Source organism: Elgaria multicarinata, chromosome 8 (genome assembly GCF_023053635.1).
Source record: "Elgaria multicarinata webbii isolate HBS135686 ecotype San Diego chromosome 8, rElgMul1.1.pri, whole genome shotgun sequence".
NCBI classification, from domain to species: domain Eukaryota; kingdom Metazoa; phylum Chordata; class Lepidosauria; order Squamata; family Anguidae; genus Elgaria; species Elgaria multicarinata.
In genome coordinates, this window is record NC_086178.1 from 52,597,951 (window position 1) to 52,609,711 (window position 11,761).

An 11,761-nucleotide genomic window follows, 5' to 3' on the forward strand; every position below is an offset into this window, starting at 1 on the left:
AACTCTCTGCTACTCCACCAGTGCAGCTGTAAAGCAGCAATTCCTGGGAATTTGCAGCAGCTAGGAAGTTTCTGCTCATGCAGTGGATGGTTCTGTAGTGTTATTGTGCATGTCAATTGTGTGGTGGGGCAGAGAAGTGCCTTGTTGCCGTGAGTGGATTGGCTTCCTTCAGGGCTGACTGACATGGGGGCATAGTTACTGCTCCAGCCTGTGTCTGGTCAGGGCTAGCTGTATATTCATGGATGCTGTAGGGGTGGGGGCTGTAATTGTTGCTCTGTGTTGTGCTTTTTGTAGTGGAATTATTTCTCTCCTCAGTTTCTGTGTGAAAGGAGCGTACAGAACATGGTTCACTTTGCATTTTGATAGGGTTAATAGCACGATATGTGAATAGGCACCAAAGGTTTATTTATTTTCTTGATTTGTTCCTCACCTTTCTACCAAAAAAAAAAAAGACACTCAAGGCAGCTTACACAATTAAAATTGATTAAAATAATACATTCAAATACAATAAAAACATAACAATTCCAGAAAAAATGTGGTTACTTCCACATTAGCCATTTAGTCAGAATAACCATCCATTTCCCACCCACTTTTAAAGAATCTATATGTTGTTGCCAACTTGTTGTATCTCCAATTTTTTCAGACATGATTTATGGCATTAAAATACAAAGCACTATTCAGAATTTTCAGGGCTATTGTGTCTTTAATTAGAAGCTTTATCATTGCAGCTTCTGCCTCAAATGTTTCCTCTTCAGTACTGTCATGACATTACATAGCATTTGCCTCTTAATTGCTTCATTCATTCATTCAAAGATTTATATCCTGCCCTTCCAATGCATCTGTATTACTGAAAGCGGCTTACAACAATTAAAAATACAACTATCTCACAATAAAACAATATATATCAGTATTTATTTTCTGTAGAATACTCCATGAACTACAGAGTTAAGGTATAGAGTTAGTGTACAGAAATACCAAGAGCACAAATGTGAGTTATTCTCACATGACAAAACAGATTTAATAAGTCTGTTCTTGTTCCCTTGGAAGACCTTTAATTACTGGTTTCATTAAAGAAGAATCCAAAATGGTACAACTTTGCAATAAAAAAAATACAGAGAAGAGACCAGTATTTCAAGCTGTTGAATAACGTGGCACTATATTAACTGCTGTGTGGAACCAGTGGGCAGGGCTAGCACAGGCACACAGGCAACGGGAAGCACGCTCAGCACCCCACTGGATATTGCCCAATGTTTTTATTTTACTTCCAGCTAATTGCAGAAAAAGAATGCCTCAGTGGATGTGTGGAAGTCATCAGTAGATGTGTGGAAGTTATCAAATAGTTTGAATGAAAAACACATAAATCTGCTCATTGTATAGATGAGGGACACCCAATATTGGTCTACAAAACAGATGCAGCCCTTGAAGCAATTGATTCAATTCCTAGCAAACTCAACAAAATTTTAATCAATGTTACATGACCCCACCCCACCCAAATCCAGTTTCATTTCAGTGTTACCTGAATATATATATATATATATATATATATATATATATATATCTGTAGCATTACATATATATATATATATATATCTATCTGTAATGCTACACCTGCATACCTGAGCTCCATAAGCATGAAACTCTCTCATCACTCAAACTGTGAAAGCCTCTTTTCTACTCCTTTCACTGGACTCACTGGATTACTCCTTTCACTGGACTCTCAAATTCCTTGTTCTTACTTTCATTCTTCGTGGACTTGTCCCCCTCTCTCATTGTGTCCACGTGGGTCTCTGCCCATAGAATCATAGAATAGCAGAGTTGGAAGGGGCCTAAAGGCCATCGAGTCCAACCCCCTGCTCAATGCAGGAATCCACCCTAAAGCATCCCTGACAGATGGTTGTCCAGCTGCCTCTTGAACTTTGCTCTTTCAACTACACCACCCTCAGCTGCCTGAAGATATCATTCTCTCTTAAACGACACTGGCCATTCTCTCTTGCCACTGTTTATGCCCCACAGTCCCTCAAAGACCCTGGTGATACTTACGCTGTTTCCCTGTGGAGGATGTGGCTTTGCTCTCCTGTGTTTTGGGTACTTTGTTGTTTCTTGATTCTGGGGCAGCAATGCTTTCAGCATGCTGGACCACTGAAGAGAACATACATGAAGAAAGGACACATTTTGGGTAAGAATGAAATTACACATGAACCTCGTTAGCTTAATTTTATGTTAAATGGCAAAAACTGGATTGTGAAAAGTTAATCGTTCATTATTTATAAATGTGTCTAAAGCAGGGGTGCGGAACCTCTGGTCTGGGAGCCAAACCTGGCCCACACTGGGTCCAGCCCTCCAGGGTTCCCCAGATGCCCCCTCCCCTGGCCCCACCCCCATTTCCCCAACCACTGATCATTTGGTGGTTTTCCAGCTGTTGTGCAATTTTCCCCCATTTTAAAAGTTTGAAATGCCTCTTGTAAGGTTTAGCAGTAAGAGTGTTAAGTTAAAATATGCTAGTTTTTATTTATATTTTGGGCCCACCTCTTTGCCCTTGCCAATTTTGCACTCAATCCCACCCACCCATTGAACCTCTTTCAGCCCCTGATAGCTTTTCTGAAATGGAATTTGGCCCTCGGGCTTAAAGAGGTTCTACATTCCTAGCCTAAATTAAAGTTAAAATGTTAGGGTTGGACATTTTTTAACGCTTTGTTTCCCTTGATTTCTTGCTGTCAGAGCCAGTTATACCACCAAGTAGATATTCTGCACATTCAGAAGTTAGGATCACAATTAGAGCCCTGATCACCAACTAGTATTCCTGGAAGGCTTTCAGAATGGAGTGACAGACAGACAGACAGAAATGGAGTCACACCCATCGCCAAAAAAGGCCTGCCAGCAAGGCCTACAACCACTACTACCATTCTATGAACATCTCTTTCGTCTCTAGGCCAGCAGCTGAGGGAACCAGGTGGCACTTCTCCAGTAGCCAAATTTGGTACAGTGGCCTTTAGTTGTTAACTAGTGACTGGAAAAGCTTCTAGGAAATTTTCCTATGTAAATAGGATAATTTGCACTGAAAATTTTTCAGTTTAGATTGGGAAATTTTCTGATGGTCTAAAGAGTGATCTAATTTAGTGTGTTTATTTTACTTTCATTTAGTGAACAACAAAGCTTTTTTAAAAAGTACCTCAAGTTCTTTTTTTGGCCCAAATACTTTCACTTGAAATAGTTGAGGGAAATATTAAAGCACCCTTAAATGTAATTTAAATATTATATTATGTAGACATTTTTATTAAAATGCTTGCAAAAAAGTAAAGACCATAACATGTAATTATTATGTACATTGCGAAAACTGTTGACACACTAATATATTTTAGCAATCCAAAGAGCGGTGCATATGTTGACAACCATTCATCAACAACCCTGAAACTGCCATGCTAGTCCAAAATTGTATTTGCAATTGGCATCCATTCATCATTGAGATGGAAAACTTTCTGCAGAAAAAAAATGCATTTGAAGAATGCATTTGAAAAAATTCCCATGGAAATATTTCTGCCCCACTTCACTTTTGTTAACCTCTACTTTAAGTCAGCCTTACAGTCAGCCACATAGGGTGCAATCCTATGTATGTTTAGAGATTTTTTAAAAAAAACATCCTACAACTCCCAACATGTTCCAGCCAGCATAGGATTGCACTCTTAGCCAGGCCAAATAACAACTCCTTCCAGGCACATAAAAACTTCTTTCCAGGCATACCACTAAAAATGCATAAAACATAGGGATAGTAAAAAAAACCCAACGTGTTCCCCCCCCCCCACTTTGGGTACTTTCGGTGAGGTTGTGCTAAACTTTAGCACAACCAAGGGGAAAACTTACCACTTTCTAGACTTTGGTATATTGGCTGCAAATCTGGATAGGCTTTCAGGTTCACCTTGCAGAACATTTCGCTTACTGCTGGAACACTGAGCTCAATGGTTTCGAGGACATCATATATTGCTTTACAAATAATATTCCTATCTGAGTTTACCTTATCACAGCATTTCTAGGAAGAAGCAAAACAAAGGCTTTTTCATCTCTGTCTTTAAAAACATCTTTTTAAGATTGAAAATAGAGGGCAACTTCCCTATTTACCAACATATATAACAACAGATTGCTTGGATGGTTACCTCAGCAAGATCAAAAGAAGCAGAAAACATCAGCAGTTTTAATTTCCCCTTAACCAAATTCTAATACCCAGCACAGCTAATGTCCCTCTCCTGTGCTTCCCCCCCCCCTTTTACACTGGTACCTATGCCAGACAACCTCAAGTCCTTTGTTCAAATGTTTTTCAGAAACAAGCCCATAACCTGCCACTGTTAGATGACACACACACCCCACTGACACACACCCCACACTAATTTCTAAAGCTAGTCCCTCTATTGTAACATTTGTATCCCAACATTTAACCATGTCAACAACCCACCTTTACCTGGGTGGGATGGCATGAAAAGCTGCAGTTTCATCCTGAATATTCAAAAGTCACCCAGCATGTGCCACAATCCACCATGATCGCCACAGTGGGTTGTTGCAATCAAATGAACCTGGTCTTACTCTCTCTTACTTTTCCTTTTTTTGAACAGCCCTAGTGTATAGGAGGATTATCCCAGAACCACATGAGGAAGGTTAAGCTGGGAGAGAACGACTTGCCGAGATTTACCCAGTGAGCTTCATGACGGAGTGGAATTTATTTGATCCCTTCAACCACACCCTGTCTAACATGCTGTGTTAGTCATCTCACCCTGTACTCTTTTTAGATTGTGAGCTCCATCACACCAGCGATTTATCGCACACTTCCCATGCCTGGTATGTGTTTTTGCAACGCGATACTCACATGACGTCGTCCCTGTCCTCCGCTCATCTCACCTCTTCTCCTCCCTTTTCCGTCTTATTTTGGAGTGGGGAAAGTCCGTTCCCCACCCCACCCATGTGCAATAAAGCCGATACTCCATCCCGTGTATTGCTGTCCTGGAGCTTTATCAGTCCATCCTGTTTTTTGTTGGGGGCGTGTGTGTCAAAGGGCGGTCTCACTGACAAAAGAGGAGTGTGGGGTGGTTGTCCGCTCCACCGTGAAGGGGGAAGGAGAGGGGGCACCCAAACACCCTGCAGAGTAGGCAAGTGAGGCCGCCACCGCCACCTGTGCCCGGACTCAGTTCCATTCAACGCTATGGTTCTTACTCCTGAGTAGGCATGTCTAGGTTTTCTGACCAGAACAATGTCGACTTCCTCTTGCCATGCCAATCACAAACTTCTCCAAAAACTAATTGTAATACTTTCTCTTCATTTATATTGTTCAATATGATATTAGGGAAAAGCATAATGTGTTGCTTTACCATAATTGCACAGTTTCAGGCTGCCGTACTATTGCATTTGTGCAGAAATTTTATATATATTATAATTAGCAGCAGGGGGATGGAGAACATAGGGGGTGGAAGATTTTGCTGGCACAGTAGTGATACAGGTGAAAAGATGCATGAGCTGAAACAACAATGCACAGACGTGGAAGTACCCAGCGCTCAACTTGCTAAGGAAACAGAGTGGGAAACTGAGGACTCAAAGTGAGGGGGGGAGTAGGTGTGATGGAGCTCACATAATATTTCTCTATGACACAACAGCAGCCATTTACCCTGTGCTATGCATCCTTGCTTTACCATTAAAAGGATTACATAGGAAAATGGCATCTCTTACCTCCCTTCTGTTGCTTCCACCATTTTTGGTTTCTAGTTTTAGATCTGAGGAGGAAGAAACCGCCTGGAGTAACTGATTGCCAGGAGGAAAGGCCTGGAGGGATGGTTCAGCACCCTTCTCCCATTTGCTCCTGTTACTGTTAATGTATGATCCCTTCCATTTCCCTCCTTTACATGTCAACTTGACAGACATGTGAAGAATGGCCCCACCACATCAGATTTGGCCCCAAGGAAAGCCTAGATGAAATCCAAGTGAGCAGGAGGTTGTCTTCACAGCACCAGGTTGGCGTCGCCTCCCTCCCAAACCCCACAGCTATCCTCTCCCAGGGTGGTGTTGGGTAATCCCGATGCCAAGAAGGGAGCGCAGGGTTTCCAGCGGCCATCCAAGTACTGGAGCCACCCCTGCCCTCTTCCTAGTGGAAGGCAACCAATTGCCGATCACCTTCCACCAGGGACCTCCCCTGGATTGGCCCCAGAGCAACGTCAGATGGTGGAAGAGCCATACTGACATCTCTCCGATTGAAAAAGTCATGGTAAGTTCCCAACTTTTTCAATCCACAGCTTTGCAGGAAAGCCCCGTAGTGGCTGCGAAGCTGAGCCTGCATTGTATAATTGACGCAACGCAGAACTGCAGCCACCTCGACAGACTCCAGGTGATTCTTTCAGTTTGCAGCATACAGTTCAATAGTCACCTTAAACTCTTCTTCAGATATTATTTTCTTGTCTCGTAGGCCATGGAGAAAAGGAAACAAATTTTTGATTGCAAAAGAAATCTCTACTTTTTTGGCTCTAAATAACCTCAGAATTTCATCCTTGGTGTTTTGGTTTGGAGCAGACATCCTATATTTATTTTATTTATTTATTTATTTATTACATTTTTATACCGCCCAATAGCCGAAGCTCTCTGGGCGGTTCACAAAAATTAAAATCATCATAAAACAACCAACAAGTTAAAAATACAAATACAAAATACAATATAAAAAGCACAACCAGGATAAAACCACGCAGCAAAATTGATATAAGGTTAAAATAAGGATAAACAAAGCAAGACAAAGTTTCCAATAATTCCAAAACCTAGATGAAAAAAAGATAAATATTTCAGTCAGGTTTCAGGCCTGGCTTTGTATGATGACCTATGTTGGGAGAAAGACAAGGGGAGTGTGACTCTGTTGTAACTGACCCAGAATAGGTGTTTTAAATGGATATTGTATGTAGTCTGTTTTTATGCTCTTTATGGTTTTAAATTTTGTATATCGGTTTTTAATGTTCAGTGTTTTAATCTTTATAAATCACCCAGAGCTTCGGCTATGGGGTGATATATAAATGTAAATAATAATAATAACAACAACAACAACAACAACAACTTAAAATAATTTCTAGCATTATAATCATAACTAAAATCTAGAAAGGTGCATAAATAGAAATAACTTCATTTCTAATAGTGAAAACTCAGCTCTGAGACAAATCCCTGGCTTCAGATCAGCCTTCAACGACTCTTTTCCCCTTCACTTCCAAATCTTCCCCACCTGCCTCTACCCAGTTATGGGTATTGTGTGTGACTGTCACCTGCCTGGGTAAAAATGCAATTAGGCATTTATCTAATTTAATGTCAAGAACCTAGCTGTAGTCAGAGTTCTCAAAGTGAGTTACTAAAAGTCACACAGTGTCATGCCCCTTCTTGAGGAGTCCTCTTCAGAGGAGGAGCTAGAGGACCCAGAAGCCCAGGATGCCCCAGAAGCCCAGGATGCCCCAGACCAGGGACTGCCATTAGCCTCACAGAAGCCTGAGGTGATTGCAGGGCCATTCCTGCCAGGAGAAAGACTCTGCCTCTGAGACAGAGGTTGAGCAACCCCTTGACCCCAGGGAGCAGCATCGCCTCAAGCGACAGGTTAATAGGGCACCTGTGCAATGAAGTGCTTGCCTGCAGAGAAGGGCTCCTCGGGAGAAAGTTACTCCTCAGAAGTAAGGCTCTGCAGAAGGAAGCTTGATCAGCTGAGCTCTGGGTGGGGCCCAGCAGGCTTAAAAGCCTGCAGTAGCAAGCAGCCAGCGGTGGAACAACTTTGGTCCACTCACCTATAGTTGTGTTTCCTGAACTGTGCCTCTGCCTGATACCGTTTCTTGACCTTTGGACTGCCTAATGACTCTGCTCTTGGAGACTGACTGTTTACCCACATTTTGACCTCTTGCCTGTTCTTTGTGACCACTCTTGTTGATGCCTGCTCCTCTTGTCTGCCTGCCCTCCTGTGCTCTGACATCAGCTTGGAATTTGACCACTGCTATTGTAATCTGGTCCATGAAGTCATGAAGAGTCGGAAACGACTGAACGAATAAACAACAAATTGTAATCTGAACTGCAGCAAGAGTCAGTTGCTGCCAGAACAGGACACACAGAACAGAAAAATAGAGTTGAAAAGCATGCTGAAATATTATTATTCCTTTCATTTAAATTCCAGACTTACTCCAAGCTGCACAGGTTCAAGGTACAATGATCCTCCCCCATTTTACTCTTACAATAACCCTGTGAAGTAGGTTAAGCTGGACAGGTTAGCCCAAATTCACCCAGTGAGTGGGTTGAAGTATATTTAGTCTAGCAAGTGGAGGCTAGTGGCTCCAATTTCAATGGGGCTGTGAATGCCTTCTGGGTTTCAGTCAGATCCAGCCAGAACTCTACAGGAGCTATCCAAGGTGCTGGATCTATTTTGGGGTTTGGGGTTCAGCACCTTGGATAGCTACTTTAGAGATCTGGCTAGTTCTGACTGAAACCCGGAAGGCATTCATAGCCCACCCAAAAAATCGGAGCCACCATCCTCCACTGATTCTAGTTCAGCCTCTGATGTGGAAGAAAAACTGAATCCAATGTAAGTTGTAACTTAAGTCCCATTGAAACGAATGGCACTTAAGTTAGTCATGACTAATTGAAGTTCCATTCATTTCAATAGGTTTACTCTAAGTAGGACTTACGTTGGATTTTACCCATACTATGAAAAACAGAAGAGCAGCTTTACTGTGAAACACTAATGTACATCTAGCTGGGAATCTTATTTTCAAGAGGAGCCAAGTCCAGGCAATTTAGAGGCTGTTCCACACCCAAGCAGCTCTCTTGTTTATTTCTCGATTTCCGCTATCAAGATGAGTTTGCCATTTTCCGGGCCAAGTACGCCTTGTACGCCCGTAATAAACCCTGAACCTTTTCATAATGAAACGCCGCCTTTGGAAGCTGACATTTTCAACGGGGCGCTGCTCAAAGCCTGGATCCTTTACCGCTAGATTTTTCCCGCTCAAAATTCCCACCCACACCGCTCCTTTCCCTCGGGCGGCCTCTAAAGGGCTACGGCCCCCCCACCCCCTCCTCCCTATTTAAGATAAGGCAGCAAGGGTCAATTATAAGCCTTTCGTATACAGAATAAAGCGCAGAGGAACTCAACGGGGCGGGAGCGGAGGATTCACCCCAAAAGCATTTGTGACAGTGGCGGCTGGTGGCTCCTATTTCGTTGGGGCTGTGTTCCATTCTGGATTTCAGTCAGAACCACCCAGAAATCTAAAGAAGCTATCCAAGACGCCGAACATTATCCCCAAAATGGGTTCAGCTCCTTGGAGAACTGCTTTAGAGTTCTGCCTGAACCCCAGATTGGAATCACATCCGCACCGAAATCGGAGCCACCAGCATCCACTGGTCTGAGGCTTAAGGAACAGCTTCTTTTTCATTATGGAAATCAACCAATCACTTACCTCCCGCTCCCTGCTTTTGCTTTAATACAGAGAAAAAACGAGACACCCTGTAAGGATTCCAAGGAATAGATCCCGCTCCGAATTCAAGTCGACGCACCCTCACGATCTACAACGTTCCATAAGTTGATTTGTTTCGAGGAAGCGAAACTGAAAGGGACGGTGTAAAAGCCGGAACGGAACGGAACAGGCCAGAACAGCACCATTATATTAAAAAACCATACCAAAAACAGTGGCATGTGTTAGCAACACTTGAGAACAATATTTTAGGACTAAAACCATACCAATATTATAGCACTATTAACCCCAGAACTCCCAAAACGACGTCCGGAACAGAATGGGATGGCCGGAACGGCCACTAGGGAACGAGCGATATCAACCAAACTCACCAGTCATGCATAACTAAATGGCAGGGATGCAATAAGCCCCCAAAGTTGCCCTGAAACCACATTCAGATACCCGTTCCGGGCAAAAACGTGTATTGCGCAAAACGGGCCGTAATGGCAGCTTCCCAATGAGGTAAGTGAACCAAACTCACCGGATGCACATGACAAGGTGGGACAAATATAGAAAGCTCCAAAAGTTGCCCCAAAACCACGTTCAGATACCCGTTCCGGGCAAAAACGCGTATTGCGCAAAATGGGCCGTAACAGCAGCTTCCCAATGAGATAAGTGAACCAAACTCACCAGATGCACATAAATAGGTGGGACAAATATAGAAAGCTCCAAAAGTTGCCCCGAAACCACGTTCAGATACCCGTTCCGGGCAAAAACGCGTATTGCGCAAAATGGGCCGTAATGGCAGCTTCCCAATGAGATAATTGAACCAAACTCACCAGATGCACATGACAAGGCAGGACAAATATAGAAAGCTCCAAAAGTTGCCCCAAAACCACGTTCAGATACTCGTTCTGGGCAAAAACGTGTATTGCGCAAAACGGGCCATAACGGCAGCTTCCCAATGAGGAAAGTCAACCAAACTCACCAGATGCACATGACAAGGTGGGACAAATATAGAAAGCTCCAAAAGTTTCCCCAAAACCACGTTCAGATACCTGTTCCAGGCAAAAATGTGTATTGCGCAAAATGGGCCGTAATGGCAGCTTCTCAATGAGATAAGTGAACCAAACTCACCAGATGCACATAACTAGGTGGGACAAATATAGAAAGCTCCAAAAGTTGCCCCGAAACCACGTTCAGATACCCGTTCCGGGCAAAAACGCATATTGCACTAAATGGGCCGTAACGGCAGCTTCCCAATGAGGAAAGTCAACCAAACTCACCGGATGCACATGACAAGGTGGGACAAATATAGAAAGCTCCAAAAGTTGCCCCGAAACCACGTTCAGATACCCGTTCTGGGCAAAAATGCGTATTGCGCAAAACGGGCCGTAACGGTGTTAGATCAATGTTCTTTTCACCCAAGGACGAGATCCAAACAGCCCTTAAGCACGACTCCACCATTCCAGCGACAGAGGGTTCAAAAGCGCTTTATTGATTAGTAATCAAGGCCTGGTCTCTTCAAAGGGAGCAATCAGACAAAAGACATAGGGAATATGGTACAGTATTAAAGCTTTCAAGGGGCAGGGCCCAGTAGCAGCATTAACCAATCAGAACATAACACTGAGGCATAGCTAATTATGCTAAACAGTCCTGTAAACAATACCTTTGGCCTGACAGTAAGTTACAGAGAGTTAACTTCGACACAGACAGCTGGAGCCAGGACTCTTGTTTATATTAGTAATCAAGGATGCAAGGACGCACGCAAGGAGACATTCTCATACAGGGCATTATGACATTTTGCTTGGTGTGCAATGGAGATTTTACAGTTTCCTGTTAAAAATGGAGGTGGTTCTGCTAACAATGGCAGTGTCAAACAGTGACGCCAGAAAGGCCGGGCAGAGGTCCGGGACCAAAAATACAGTCTCTCCCCCCCCGCCCCCGCCACTCAGCGCTCACTCTCCCCCGTGCCTTCTCCCCCCTTACCCCTCCCCTTTTAAAACTTCCTTTTAACTTTTAAAACAGGTTGGGGCACGTTGCCACATGGACAGAAGTACGCGGCACAACTGCAGCTGTGCTCTGCAGTGCCCAAACTCTTCTAAAAGTTAAAAAAGAGAAAAGATCCTGATAAGGAGGTAGAGTAAGTGTGTGTGGGAGAAAGACTAGACAGAGAGCTATGCTGGGGGGCGGGGTGGGGAACATGCTGGTGGGGGGAGAGAATACTGCCCAGGAGTATGCGTGTGACCTCCCCCTGACATGTGTCTTGTTCGGGGGCCATTCAAGCCAGGCGGCAACACCCATGTTGGACCCAGACTGCTCTCCCATGCTCC

At 43.6% G+C, this 11,761-nt stretch overlaps 1 protein-coding gene across 1 annotated transcript in view; it reads right to left on the reverse strand.

Moving 5' to 3' along the window:
• LOC134403129 (nuclear body protein SP140-like) overlaps positions 1–9,484 on the reverse strand; it is a 30,799-nt gene extending 21,315 nt beyond the window's left edge. Inside the window, exons 1-4 of the mRNA XM_063133236.1 lie at positions 9,435–9,484; positions 6,398–6,545; positions 3,859–4,024; positions 2,041–2,139 (exon numbers count right to left, since the gene is read on the reverse strand). Coding sequence (XP_062989306.1) covers positions 2,041–2,139; positions 3,859–4,024; positions 6,398–6,544 — 412 coding nt within the window. The 5' untranslated portion in view covers position 6,545; positions 9,435–9,484. The remainder of the gene's footprint in view (positions 1–2,040; positions 2,140–3,858; positions 4,025–6,397; positions 6,546–9,434) is intronic.
• Positions 9,485–11,761: the final 2,277 nt, after the last annotated feature.